The sequence below is a fragment of the Perna viridis genome, chromosome 11, assembly GCF_037379345.1.
Source record: "Perna viridis isolate PV_CMFRI_1.1 ecotype Kerala chromosome 11, ASM3737934v1, whole genome shotgun sequence".
Taxonomy (NCBI): domain Eukaryota; kingdom Metazoa; phylum Mollusca; class Bivalvia; order Mytilida; family Mytilidae; genus Perna; species Perna viridis.
Window position 1 is genome coordinate 22,577,606 of NC_142455.1, and position 14,977 is coordinate 22,592,582.

At 33.8% G+C, this 14,977-nt stretch overlaps 2 protein-coding genes across 4 annotated transcripts; both read right to left on the reverse strand.

Moving 5' to 3' along the window:
* Window positions 1–602: 602 nt before the first annotated feature.
* On the reverse strand, window positions 603–3,826 carry LOC148603386 (perlucin-like). Of its 3 annotated transcripts, none has more exons than XM_088551810.1 (5): window positions 3,103–3,826; window positions 2,435–2,529; window positions 1,795–1,888; window positions 1,249–1,465; window positions 603–645 (listed from the first exon to the last, which is right to left on the reverse strand). In XM_088551810.1, exons 1-5 carry the CDS (start codon window positions 3,155–3,157, stop codon window positions 621–623), a joined length of 486 nt encoding a protein of 161 aa, XP_088407936.1. In that variant the 5' UTR covers window positions 3,158–3,826; the 3' UTR covers window positions 603–620. The 3 variants fall into 3 exon arrangements, with proteins under 3 accessions (XP_088407936.1, XP_088407935.1, XP_088407937.1); XM_088551809.1 differs by having other exon boundaries at window positions 2,435–2,532; XM_088551811.1 differs by having other exon boundaries at window positions 603–1,465; window positions 2,435–2,532; window positions 3,103–3,757.
* Window positions 3,827–7,198: 3,372 nt separating this feature from the next.
* On the reverse strand, window positions 7,199–14,334 carry LOC148603387 (perlucin-like protein). Its single transcript, XM_088553268.1, has 5 exons — window positions 14,201–14,334; window positions 10,707–10,801; window positions 9,451–9,544; window positions 8,730–8,931; window positions 7,199–7,251 (listed from the first exon to the last, which is right to left on the reverse strand). Exons 1-5 carry the CDS (start codon window positions 14,241–14,243, stop codon window positions 7,215–7,217), a joined length of 471 nt encoding a protein of 156 aa, XP_088409394.1. The 5' UTR covers window positions 14,244–14,334; the 3' UTR covers window positions 7,199–7,214.
* Between the last annotated feature and the right edge of the window lie 643 nt (window positions 14,335–14,977).

A 14,977-nucleotide genomic window follows, 5' to 3' on the forward strand; every position in this document is an offset into this window, starting at 1 on the left:
ATGATGCCCTGTATTTTGAGTCAAGTTTAGTTTCGTTCGATTAAGCTATTTCACAGAGCTATCGCATTCAAATGAAGGTTAAAGAAAGAATAATCAAGGGAACCAAGGTTATAGCGGTAATCAAAAGAATGTAATCCAGGGACAAAGACCAGGCATGGAAAACAGACATACACAACAAAGAACATAAAGTAACTAAAATCATACATACTAAATAACAAAAGCAAATGAGCAACTCGGACTCCACTAAAAACTGGGAGCATGGACCAGGTGCACCAGTAGGGTAAGCGTCCTCTGCTTTTCTACAAACACCCGCCGAGTTGCTCATAAAAAGTCAAGTCAGGGGTAGACAAACGAGGAAAGGAAAACTATGACCCGTTGAATAAATCAGTTTTCATGGTGCAGATGGATACACCATAACGATCCACGAGTTCATGATGACGACCATAACACTTCTGTAGTGATGACTTCAATCTTGTAGTAACATAAGAACAACAAAAAAAGTAAAAACAATATGACTGTTAAAGTTTGGGGAAGTTATTTTGGTATGATTTATACTTTTTGCCTTATACTTCATTTGTAGCACGCACCAAAGAAGTTACAAAGAAAAGAAAACTTTTATTCTATTTTCCAATAATGAATTGCTGTCTGCAATAAAAAAGCAAAATATAATTAATATAAAAAAAAACTTGCTTATGTTAACATTCACCATTCAAATACTAGTAAACAGACCACTATGAATAAGATGCATGTATTTCTAAACAAACTATTTTACAATGTAATAAAGATAGACAATTCTCACAGGCAGAAACCCTACCGCGACAAGAACAATGGAAATCGCTCTCTCGTTTAGTTAAGGCGGAAAAGTGAATCTTGTTGTTTATTGTCGTTGAGTATGATCTTAAAAGTTCAATTAACACGATTTTTAAATGAGACGTTAATATCTACTAATGTTCTTGCTTTTTAAAACCATGCTTGAGATCAATATGGTATTTTTGTGATTCTTTTTTAAAGAAATATGACTTTTACGACACCAGTTAATTTTGAATAAAGACAGACATAACGAGGTAACTCAGTAATTTTCTGACTACTATTGTTGAACATGTACGAGTGAGTAAATATGCTTTTTGAATCAGCAAATTTGTGAAACCCTGTGAAGTAGGTCATGCCTAACGAAAGATAAAGATCTTGGTCGATCATTCGAGATACAAATTGTAATACGTATTGTAGACATAAGTTTGTTCTTCTTACGTCTTTTCACAGATATATTTTTTGTGTTCATCACATTCATTGTCCACCCACTTCCAGTTGTGACTTGCTTTCATCTCCATACAATCCTCCTGGTCATCATCTCCTGGCCCCCCATCATCAGGCTGACCATCATCCCAGTGTGTATACGTCATCAAGCTGTCAGATGACCAAACCCACGTTCCCTCTATGACATCATCACGCGCTCCAAGCCAGAAACCTAAATACGAAATAGGTTTCGTTTAATGTAGGGTGCTGAGTGCTTAGTCGCTGTTAACTGGTAACTTGATTGTCTCCAATTAGCTTTACAGCATAATAAAAGTTGAGGAAATAATATGGAGTATATATATATTTTTTTGAATAGTTCAAAGCTTATTTTTCATGCATATACAAGAACAAAAGAGAACCATTGGTACGAACTGATGTCTGACATATGTAAAATGGTTTGTATAAATTTTTGCTAAGCACACGCAAAGTTACATGTTATGAAATATTCAACTACAATAGCTTTCTAAAAACATTTTACCCTGGAAGCTTACGTGAACCTACCATCTCCTAATCTCATGGTGATATTTTCAAGGAAGCGTTGTTCAGCTGAATCCTCAACCTCTACAAGATCGGCATGATGTGATAGACAGGAAGCCTGAAAAAGTCCTTTTAAGATACATGTATAGAGTATACATGTATCAATTTTGAAAATATATATCTACTAACATGAAATAGTGAAAGTATATACACGCAGCCGTTATACAACGAATAGCAACTAAATAATACCTTGATGTGAATGAGGACCTCTTTTTACAGTGTAGTAGTACATGTAGATCTTTATTAATCAGAGTATTCACCATCATGTTAGCACTAAAGATATTCATGTCAAAGTCACTATAAATGCTAGAAACGTATTGATTTTGCGGTGAACTAATTTTACGTACTATTCGAGGTGTATAGAATTACAGTACCCGTATTTTTAACACTGTAAAACGCTTATTTTTTGAAACCGAGAATATGTTTGACAAAATCCGCAAGAAAAAGCTACCGCGAAAATTAATACGATTGGTTTATTAACTAACGAAACAGTCCACACGAATTTGTTGGTAAACTACACTGGGCCAACGAATAGAACTTATTTATTTAACATCGAGCTCATGATTACAATAAATAGTACAGTCAACATGATCACGTGACTTACTGATGCATCAAACCACGTGAGCTGTTCGTTACTGAACAAATAGCACGATGTACCGTAAGGAATCCATCCATGGAAACAGTCTCCTGATGCCAACCCTACTAATTATGAATATAACAATATTACAATTATAAATTCATATACAAGTATATGCTTGGAAATTTGATAAGGTAATTGTTTTGACTTATACAGAGAAGACTCATGTAATGTGTTTTTACGTATTACTTCATGTAAAATTTTCACCCTAAATATATACCCCATCTTAAAATTTTATCATGAAACACAAACAATTGAATATTTATTTCTTTCCCTCGTTTGTCTACCCCGGACTTGACTTTTTATGAGCAACTCGGCGGGTGTTTGTAGAAAAGCAGAGGACGCTTACCCTACTGGTGCACCTGGTCCATGCTCCCAGTTTTTAGTGGAGTCCGAGTTGCTCATTTACTTTTGTTACTTTGTATGTAGGATTTTAGTTACTTTATGTTCTTTGTTGTGTATGTCAGTTTTCCATGTCTGGTCTTTTTCCCTGGATTACATTCTTTTGATTACCGCTATAACCTTGGTTCCCTTGATTACTCTTAGTTGTAAAATAATCATTAATACCAAGTATATGGTTTAACCAACTTGTCCTTGAACTGCATTGTTCGTGCTAACTATTGAATATAACTTACCAAAATGCACAGTTAATGCAGCGATTAATACACCAAATACAGAGGCTTTCTCCATTGTGTCTGCTTTATCTTACTATGTTCAATACTAGATGTATGTCAGTATTAAACCCAGGCGAAAACTATTTCAGTCGATAGGTCTTAGAATACAAAACTACCTAGCAGTACTTTCGTAAGTACATCGTCACTTGCATATCAGTTATAGTCTCATCATGCATATTCTGAAGTACAACTTAAGAAGGTAGACCTAGGGTAAGGCACACAACTCTTATAAATCATTGGAACGTTTGTATTCAGCATGTTACATCAATTTTATGTACAATGTAACCATAAAAGTACCTTGGACTGCTTTCATTCCGTTTCAAATGAAAGCTTGGCACGTTTTAGTGAACTTGAATATGATACAAACATATCACTGATTTCAAGAGTTATGTCCCTTACCCAAGGTCTACCTCCTAAAGCCATCCTGTAAAGTAGCACTCCTGTTAAGAATCATGCAAAGTGTGATATATGCTTGGAGAGCATACATATCTTCATTCATGGTATTTGGTTTCAAATGTAACAGTTATAGTAGACAGAAAATAACATGTGGATTGTCATAGAACCCTTCATGTAGTTCAGAAGAGATATGAATTATATAGGATGTACATTACTGTACTGTATAATTCAAAATTAAAGGAGCTATAACTCTGTGCAGAACAAAACCATTGGATTTTCAATGTGATTTATCTGCTTTGAGCAGACATATCAGAATGAATGACTGTGCATTTCATCAAATAGACGTGAAAAGCAACCTAATTACAAAAGTAAAAATGTGTAGCCTTTTTTTGTGGTGTATCACATATTACAAAATTTGCATGATTCTTACAAAGACTGTTACTTAATCACTAGATTAAATGGCTTTTATTCAAAATCTATCTTTTACTTAGGACACAATGTAACATTGTAACTATGTCTAAAATAAGATATGTTATATGCACATAATTTTATGAATATTTATCTAAAACAGGGGAAAAATGATGCCATTGATAGGAAAACATTCTGCGGATGGGGTTATTGTTCCTTATAACGCGCATGTCCATTCAGTCTTACCTAATTTTAATCACTGCCTGATCTTTTCTTAATCATTGTATATATAATAAAATGTTAATAAAACGTCCCTTTTTATGCAGTTAGTTTAGATATCAAGTATGAACGGATAAACAAACAACAGTAAAGCTGATGTTTTCTGATGCAGCTAATCCATGATCACCTTTTGCTTCATTGGAATTCGGATTCCTCATTAGATTCAACTTCTGCACTCATCTCTTAATGGCTGTATGTTTGTTGATTCTGTTTCGTTTTTATGTTCCACTCTCTTTCTTGTTTTTGGAATTTGGAATTTTATTTAGACCGTTAATATACTCCAATCTGACATGGTGTTTTAAATACAGTTGGTTAAAAAATCATCTATAGCCATGGACACAATACTGGATTGATAACACACACAATGCTTTTTGTGATTTCCATCCAACAGAACAAAAAATCGTTGTATAATAGAAGGGTGTTAATGTGACAAATGTAGACATCAGAATGGTCTATTGTTGATCTAAATCTTCTTTAAATTTATAAATCTAACACTTTGTATGGGTTATACTTCTTCGTTGGTAATTTTATTCGCTTTCTGATTTGCGCATCTACGGTTTTATTGTTTTTGGTAAAAAAAAGTAGTACTGCTTTCGTTTTCATTGCAATCTTCAATGACTTTAGATGATAAAACGAACCTTTTAAGATTTGTAATGTGGTCATGTATGAATGTGTTTGTACATGTAATATCTGCCACCTCCTGCCATGTTTCCGAACACGCTTTTCACATGCATTATATTAAAAAGAACTATTATTAGTGTCCATCAGGTCTGACTCGCGTTCTTAGCACGGCTCAGACTACTAGGCCGGGATTTTGCCCCTCCCCCTTTCCAGCACTCACGAGAACCCGAAAAGGCTTTCAACACCTCCTTCCACCACTCGTATAGAGGGCTTCAGAATGTCTACGATCTATCAAACTCTGCTACTTCTCAGACTTAACTTATAGAAAGCTTCCCCTGGCATCCTAATCGCTACTAAAGAGCCGCAGTTCACAAAGAGTTGTTTGATACCGAAGATACGCGTTGCGTCCTATATTCAGCAGGATGTATTAGCCTCAGTATTTAGATAAATAAAAACGTCTTCTTTGTCAATCTTTCACGTATACGGGGATTTATAGGCGACTCTCTGACAGGAACCAATTACAGACCTAATCAGCCAGTAACTGCATTAAAATAAAGTTGAACGTAAACATTAACTTTTTGCCTATCAAATTAACTCATAATATGAGGCAGGTATAACCTGTTAGAGGACAAAGTTGAATATATTAACATCTTTTTAAAATAATAATGCCTTTTAATTAGGATTTATTTTTCTACATAATTTAACAAAATTTAAGATGCGAGCTATTAACATGTCATGTTGTTAAAGATACGAAACTTAAAAAGATCTTGCTTTGTTTTAACCTCCAAGTTGGTATTACATATTAACTTGCTGTCCGACTGAAATCAGGCTCTCAGAGCACAGTTCAAAGGTTAAATTCGAATTGATTACCATATTCGTCCTCCTTAATGCAATAAGTGTGAATAATAAGCTAATAAAAAGAAAACGGTAAAAAGCAGAAAAAAACATTTACAAAAAGTCTATTATTAAAAAAAATAATTGGAAAACAAACTATCTATAAAGCAGTACAAAGATGTGAAAATTTAAAAACCACACGTAAAAAGTCAAAACCGAATATAAATTGTAATAAATAGTAAGAGATAGTGCAACTTGAAGATGCAATTCACAAGGTCTAAGAGAGACAACTCAATTAGTACAAAACATTTTATTGTTATTCTAAGGGGGATAATAGATAGTACATTTATTTACCATTTTCATAATTATTTTTCTGTACTTTTAGCTTTTTACCACAGAACGTTGTACGAAAACCACATAATTGAACTCAACACATCATGCCAAATTGAATTGTGAATAAACGTTATATGGTTATACAGAGTTACTTACTGCAATATGTGACTCGTGCCAATTGGTTAAATAACCGCTAAGCACCTGGCGGTATATTTGACAATATAAAAATAAAATGAGGCACAGATGAATCCTTTTGTCTGATATTCAAAATTACATCATCATGATTTTGAAATGAAAAGTGGACTTTTCCAAGTGCATGCGGACCCAGGCTGATATTTTTTGTACGAAAGGGGTATCATTATATTAATCCACTGTGACCGTATGAAGCTGGGTCTGCATGCAAGGCTATGTATTACAATACTAGTTTATTTTGTAGCCAACGTAAGTATTTCTCCATTAGCACAATACTAACTATTTATGGTAGCGGGGCTGTTCAATCAACAAAATTAATCATACACTGACAAAAATGAAAAAAAGAAAGATTTTCTAAGATTAGAAACATTAAACTTGAAAATGAAATACATAAACATATTACTGAACAAATTGTACAATCTAACATCAAGTAGGAAAGCTATCGATACCCAACTCATCCTTTATCTTAAACTTATATTTAGTACGTTGTACAAGATTTATTGTTTGCATTGAATACATTTAACTTGGCATAAGTAAATGGCTTATGTCCATGGACAAATATTGGAAACATGAATTGATTACAGTAAGGCTCCAACAGAATGATTGTTTCTCGATTCTTTTTTTTTATATATAAATAAGGTTGTTCTCAGAACAGGTTAATGTTCTAAAACAGAATAGCTAAATGCGTTCCACAATAATAGGTGAGACATCTGAAAACAATCGTATTTTTAAATTAAGTGCACGAGAAATGTTGCATTATTATATAATTTCAAATTGTTTTTCTAAGATACAAACTAATTTTCATAAGGGTAAGGTATATTTTTCATTATTAATTTTGTTTTACTAATATTTGGTCTTTGTAATGCTTAATTGTTTTTCTGTTGTTGCTGTATTTTCTATTTAGTATTTGATTTTAAAAAAAATGTTTAGAAAAACGACAACGCCATGCTAATTTCAATACTTAACTGCACTTTCAATAATAAACAAACTACGGTTTATAATGATAAATTTTATTTACCAATGATAGAACCCCCTAGATCTGTTTGCCTGAAATGTTAATGTTAGGAAAAATTAATAACTATCATCATATCAACCTGTTGTAAAATCACTGAAAGAAAGACTACAAGTAATAAATAACTTGTGTGTGTGTGTGTGTGTGTGTTTGTGTGTGTGTTTGTTTTTGTTTTGTGCATTTAAGATAACTACCACATTGTACATGTATGTGGTAGAACGAAGTGTTGGCGTTGGTTGGCAAGACAACGTTGGCCCAATGTAGTAGTCCGTAGTTATGGAAATGTTTCTTCTTGAATTATTTTTAACCAAAATGGTTTTTACTTGACAACCAAATGATTAAACACGACATTCTGAAATTTTAAATACTTTCATTTCATAAAAAGGTTCTACGTTGGCCCGACGTTGGTCCAACTTTGGCCTTACTATATTTGAACAATCGCTTCGTTTTATGTTTCTCTTTAAAAACTTGTTTTTGAAGCGAACTCTGCATGAGAGTATTGTGAAATTTTGATTTTTAAATCAAAACCATGATTACATTATTTGCATTATTCTACATTTGTCCAATCCAGAGCCAACAGTGAGCCAACACTTAACCAACATTGAACAAACGTCGTAACACTTTGGTAACAAACATGTTAAATAAGACTTAGTATTATTCTTGAAGCAAAAATGTATGTCGGTCTCAAGAAAATAAAACTAGAAAGCAAATCATGATGTATGAAAGCAAACTAAACTGCGATACTAAGTTGGGCCAACGTTGGCCCAACGTTGAAAAACCAAAATATATATATTTATTAATATAATTTTACTTCTTTCAAAACGTATTGTTGGCTCTTTTCTTGAGTTCTGTTAACTGCATGTTTAATATTCATGCAACACGTATTCGCATTTAATATGTAGAACTAAATAACACAAAATAATTATTATGAATAACTAAATCTAATTTACAATAACAACAGTGTACATGATTATCTCCCCCTTATGCAGGTTTGTTACTGAGACTACAACACACCTTTTCAAAACAAAAATTGTCTCTCATTTTAAACAAATGTATTCACGTTTTCAATGTAAATTCATTCTAAACACAAAACATTGACAGGTATTATTACATGTCTATTCAATGCAAATAAAATGGCAAATTTTCAATAATTAGTATACCAATGCTCATAGCATCTGCTAATTTTATAATATATTTTCTTGTTTTAATCTAGTAAATTGCAATCAGCTTGTCATTGGTATAATTTTTCTGTAAAGGGTTGATATGATAAACTGAGGGGAAATAGAAATTATGTTCTAATATTTTAAGGAATACAATCGTCTGCCCATATGAACTTCGTTGAACCAACGTCGGCCCAACGTAGGAATATGGTCCGGGAATTTTGGATAAAATAAATAAAACCGGAAGTTAACAGAAAAAACAACATGCTTCTACCACCAAGATGGATCAACCAAAATAAAATTAAAAAGTTTTTCAAAGCAACCTACACAAATGATCGATGTCATTTACTTACATTTTTTCGCAGATATATTTTCGATGTTCATCACACTGGTTATCATTCCACTTCCAACTGTACTTGTCTTTCATTTCTACGCAATCTTCGTCATGGCCGTTGTCCGGTTGACCGTCTGCCCAGTTAGTATAGGTCATTACACTGTCAGACGACCAAACCCATGTGCCTTCTATGACGTCATCACGCGCTCCAAGCCAGAAACCTTTGTAAGGAGTTTTACATATAATGTAATAAAAATCTTCTGTTTTACGACTTATTATCATTACATACGTCTACATCAATGATCATCAGACACCGAAGTCTGTATTTTTACAACACGGAAACGATATAAAAACTGCGTTATGCTTGATAGTTCTCGAAGACTATCTGTTTAAAATAAAATATTTTCTATTTAAAATCAGATGTGTCCAAAATGATAGTTTTGTCTTATAAAGATGAAGAACTAAATATTTATCCAGATAAAAGTGGTTATCACAAATTCTGTTCATCGTGTCATATGCATAACAAATGATGATTTTAAGCAAAATATTTACACTACATGTATATCAAATGCTATAGTATGCTAGCCCACAGAACTACCTGTCGAGTGTTAAGTATTTGATCAATACCAGTATATAGAGTGTTGACAACCAAAAAACGTTTGTAGTGATGACATTAATCTTATAGCAAGACACCAACGTAAGTATTGATTATTGTAAAATGAATCGACTGTTGTATTTACCTCCTCCCAATGATTTTGTGTTATTTTCCAGGAAAAGTTGTTCTTCACTGCCTTCTACTTCCACAAGGTCACCATGATGTGAAAGGCATGATGTCTTAAAGGTAAACAACCATCATGATGTTTTATCTCCATTCAATTATATAACTATCTCTATCTTTGCAATATTGCTTTATACATATCCACTAAAATATCAACTTATGAACTACCTATTATTTTCCTAATACAGATAATCAGAGGTTACTACTTCTAGATAAAGGTCTTTTTATATTTAAATAAAGCTTCGAATGCGTGGATAAGACATTATAAAACTAAACATTGTCAAATACAGATTGATTTCTGATGGGAGGCATATTGTTAAATTATAAATATAGTGCAGTTTTATGAAATAATCGTCTTTATAGTTATTTTGTACCGTTTTTATAGCAATTACATTCTATATATAAGTGGCTGTACACACATATTAGAATTTTTGAAGTTGTAACCGGAAATATCACGATAAACCTGATATGGTGAGATGTATAATTGTTCTGTCGGGACGTCAAGAACTGACACAATTCTATTTATTGACGACGGCACGGTTGATATGACGTTGGAAATTGCCTTAATGATTTAGTATCACGGCAGAAGCATGAGGTAGAAAGAACAATGGAAAACCGATACAGTTTCCATCAAACCAACATAACCAGCCTGTAGAGTATACATTTAACCAATGATCGAAATCTGGTGTTGCCGCGTATTTAGTTAATATACTGGCTCTTTTAAGAGAACACTGATAGTTTCAAATAAGCATCAAAGACGGGGATATGTTCAACCTCTGTTGATATCTGCACTACAGAAGTTTTGTTGTCAACATCATAGTTTGGTTTATCGATATGAATATCTATTGCACAACTCAGACAATAAATTCTCAATTAGTTTTTTGACGTCTTACATGACTGACAACTCATCGTACTTGACACTTATTGGAATTTTCCTAATTGTAATGTAATGGCTGCCACTGGTAGAACAAATCATGCTATCCTCCAGTAATATGTCACATTCATTTCATGTGTATTGTTTGTTTATTTATCCAGTTTTCATATGTCAATGTATTTAATCTATTGTCTCCTTTGTGTACTTTAGTATAAGGATCGGTCTATATACTATTTTTACGTTTTGGTCATGTATTTGGACTCTGATGTCCTTTTGTATTGATGTTCGTTAGTTTTGGCAATATTTATTAGTCTCGAAAAATCTCTTCAACTTAATCTACTCACAGATGCTTCAAACCAAGTGAGGGATTCATAACTGAACAGATAACATGATGTATCGAATGCTTTCCAGCCTATAGGACAGTCTCCATGTACTGCGCCTTAAAAAGTAATCAAGGGAATTAAGGTTATAGCGGAAAGGAAAAGAATATAATCCAGGGACAAAGACCAGGCATGAAAACAGACATTCACAACAAAGAACATAAAGTAACTAAAATCATATATACAAAGTAACAAACGCAAATGACCAACTCGGACTCCACTATAAACTGCGAGCAGGTGCATCAGTAGGGTAATCGTTCTCTGTTTTTCCAGAAAAACCCGCCGAGTTGCTCATAAAAAAGGACAACATTGAAGGAGTAGGACATCAATTATGAATAGATTCAATAACGACCGGTAATTGATCCCTACTTAAAACGAATACCTTTACAGTATCATGAAATTGGAGCCATCTTACTTGCGTGTGTACTGTAGAAATACATTTGATGTTGACGAGATACATTTTAGTCACGTGGTTCAGTTTGTTAATTTGAATAAGGGAATACAGTTATGATTTAATGGCATTCGTTAATTCGTGTCAAACGAATAACGAAAACATTGTGATGTGAATAGTTTCTTTCTTTAAAATAAAAAAAAAAAAACAACCCAAATGATTATATAGTTGCACGAACCACATACAATGCACAAGACATCGAGGGGTGAATAGTAAGTGAAACCTAGTGCACTATTCCTTTGCTCCAATAAATGTTCGGTGTTTCATTATTATAGTCTTCCGAGTTGTTGATTTCTTTCAGTTTACTTTCAACTTCACTAGCCAATTATAGTTTAACACAGGAATCTACTGGACCCTTTACGCTGAATTTATCCAACAAATATTTTGATGCTACTTGTTCTCAGAAGTCTTTCAAAAGAAGACGAATCAGCACATGCATGGGTAGTCTTATCAAAATTAATGCTTTTGTATGTTTAAATAATGATGTGTTTCTTGCTTCAACTTTGATATTTTAAATTACATTTTAGGATTTGTTTTGGAAGAAATCAATGAGAGCGCTCACAATGTGAATATACGTTTTATGGTCGTTTGACCTTTGTGTTATCACGTGTCTAATGTAATTTGAAAAAAAAACAATCACATGTTTTGGAATAATCTTGCTTAGCATGTTATGATATATTCAATGCTAGAATATTATCAGAATATAATAACATCAAGACATTTGATTTTTCAAAACCTTTTACTACTACTACCCATTCTCAGTTCCGACTCAAAAACATTATCAATCGTTGTTACTCCAAACAACCACATTACTCATAGATACAAAAACGCAGTACTCGGTAGAGATGCTAAAATTTGTAATAAACCGATTCCGAGTCATCTTCCAAATATACCGTTAAAAGCTTTGTCGAAATGCTTGAAGTTCTGGTCGACAACATATATATGTGTCTAGTGTGGTGGACGCGTTTTTTAACATACGATCGACATTCCAATGGAAACAAATTGTGACCCGTTACTCATTGACCTTTTTCTTTAGTTTTATGAGGTCGACTATAGCTGATCTGATTCAGTAGAAGTAACATCGTTCAGCCATATCCTTTGTTTTCAGTTTCCGCTTTAAAGACATTTTGTCTTTCGACAATCCTAATTTCGGGGATTTTATACATTGCATCTTCCACAAAGAACTTGAGATAAAAGACACTACAGACACAATGAAACAAGCCTCATATATTGACCTACACTTAGAGATCGTTAGAAAAGGAACACTCATGAACAACCTATATAACAAACGCAATGACTTCATATACCGTTTTATCAACTTCCTTTCATCTTTGGCAACATGCATTCCTTCAGTACCTGTGTATGGATTTTTCACATCACAACTCATACGTTAAACCAGACTTGTCATTCCTTTTTTTACTGTGCTAGACTTCTTAAAACTAGGCTTCTGAAATAAGGTTTGTTGCAACCTGACAGCAGATCGGACACACTGTTGTCTTGTAAGACTGTGGTGTCCCCAGATGTGAATCTTAATTAGCACGCTCAAATCTCGTATGGATAGTGCCCCGACCACTGCAACAAAACGTACCCAATCACACGTTCAGTCTACAGACCATCTATTCCAGTACAAAAATGCTGACTTTGTTAAAATAATCAAACCATGTTCCATCACTTTACAGCGCATCTACCCCAAAGAACTTGAGGTAACGGATACTACAGACACTGCGAGATCAGCCTCTTGACCTACACTTAGAAATCGATGGTAAAGGAAAACTTTACGACAAACGTGATGACTTTTCATTCAAAATTGTCAACTTTCCTGTGGCAACATCCTTTCAGCACCTGCGTATGGAGTGTTTATATCACAACTCACACCTCGGCGGGTGTTTCTAGAAAAGCAGAGGACGCTTACCCTACCGGTGCTCCCAGTTTTTAATGGAGTCGGAGTTGTTCATTTACTTTTGTTACTTTGTTACTTTATGTTGTTTGTTGTGTATGTCTGTTTTCCATGTCTGGTCTTTGTTCCTGGATTACATTTTTTGATTACCGCAATAACCTTGGTTCCCTTGATTACTCTTTCAAACATTATGCCAGAGCTTGCCGAAACTACGCAGACTTTTTATATCGCGCTAAACTTTTCACAATTGAGCTTCTGAGACAGGGTTATATTTCTACAGAAGTTTTATGGCCGTCATCATGAATGTGCTGATCGTTACGGTGTATCCATCTGCACCTTGAAAATTGATTTATTCAACGGGTCACAGTTTCCCTCACCTCGTTTGTCTACCCCAGACTTAATTTTTTATAAACAACTCGGCGGGTGGTTCTAGAAAAGCAGAGGACACTTACCCTACTGGTGCACCTGGGCCATGCTCCCAGTTTTTAGTGGAGTCCGAGTTGATCATTTGCTTTTGTTACTTTGTATGTATGATTTTAGATACTGTATGTTTTTTGCTATGTATGTCTGTTCTTTGTGCCTGGATTACATTCTTTTGATTACCGCTATAGCCTTGGTTCCCTTGATTACTCTTGCTATAAGATTAATGCCATCACTAAAAACATTTTATGGTTGTCATCATGAATTCGTGGTTCGTTATGATGTATTTATCTGAGCATGAAAACTATTTGTTTATCATGTCATAGTTTTTCCTCATTCATCTACCCCGGATGTTACATTGTATGAACAAATTGGAGGGTGTTTCTAGAAAAGTAGAGGACGCTTACCCCACCAGTGCACCTGAACCACACTTCTATTTTTTGTGGAGTCCGGGTTGCTCAATTACTTTTGTTTTGTGAACATGTTTGGTAATTTCATGTTCTTTGTTGTGTATGTCTGTTGTTGTGTCTTGTCGTCATCCTTGGAAAATATTCCTTTGATTTCTACGCAAATCTGTGCTCCTTTGATATCTCTCTAAAACAATTGACCCAAAATAATTTGACACAATACATATTTGCAAGCTAAATGTCTAAATTGTTTTTAAAGATAAACAAAGACAAAACCACATACCGAAGAACAATGTAATTATATGAATCCAAAGCTTCAATTCCATTGTGTTCCTTATCTTCTTATCTGTGTCGAAAATTTAGGTCAAGTTATGGCTTGTCAAAGAATATCACTACTTATCACATATAAACGTTAGTGATTGAACGTTTTCCCCTTTTGTAATCCTTGATATTCTGCAATTAATTGTATCTACACAAAAAGAACTTTTAACCCTTAATTACCTCTTTAGCCTAAATTATTTGTGTTATATATATAGAATTTTATCTGTTTTCCTGGCTTGGCTCAGTTTCCGGATTATAAGTAATTACAGCAGCAAGAAAAATGCAATGCATTTGTCCCCTACATAAACAGTAGCTACAGCACAATTTGCATTGTAGTCTCTCCGTTTTTTTTCTACAATGTCAACTAATCACTATCTATCTGTTTTGTACAGTGTACTCCAGGCGTCGGTTTCACAAAAAGTCGTAAGTGTGAAATTGATCGTAAATCGTGACGTCACAATGCTATTTTAGTTTATGACGTCATTACTAACGATCAACTTTACATTTACGACTATTTGTGAAATCGAAACCAGAAGGGTAGAGAATTATCATTTGATAATAGTGTAAATGAATGCATATATTAGCAAGTCTAATACCATTTGTACGTTGTCTAATTAGCGGTACTAAAACAATTATAATATTTACCAATAATTAGGACTCGTGATATGTATAGATGTTGAATCACAAAGTTTTGACTTTTGAATTTATTAATATTTTTATTAATTATTTAGGAATCGCA

What these genes read in the sequence shown, in the direction of transcription:
- LOC148603386 (XM_088551809.1), bottom strand. Translation starts at nt 3,157, where the DNA reads ATGGAGAAAGCCTCTGTATTTGGTGTATTAATCGCTGCATTAACTGTG. An exon ending in TCACGTGGTTTGATGCATCA is followed by an intron (nt 1,889 to 2,434) that starts GTAAGTCACGTG and finishes GGACTTTTTCAG; the next exon opens with GCTTCCTGTCTATCACATCA. An exon ending in AAATATATCTGTGAAAAGAC is followed by an intron (nt 646 to 1,248) that starts GTAAGAAGAACA and finishes TTTTTATTGCAG; the next exon opens with ACAGCAATTCATTATTGGAA.
- LOC148603387 (XM_088553268.1), bottom strand. Translation starts at nt 14,243, where the DNA reads ATGGAATTGAAGCTTTGGATTCATATAATTACATTGTTCTTCG. An exon ending in TATAATTACATTGTTCTTCG is followed by an intron (nt 10,802 to 14,200) that starts GTATGTGGTTTT and finishes TTACTTTTTAAG; the next exon opens with GCGCAGTACATGGAGACTGT. An exon ending in AAATATATCTGCGAAAAAAT is followed by an intron (nt 7,252 to 8,729) that starts GTAAGTAAATGA and finishes TTAACATTTCAG; the next exon opens with GCAAACAGATCTAGGGGGTT.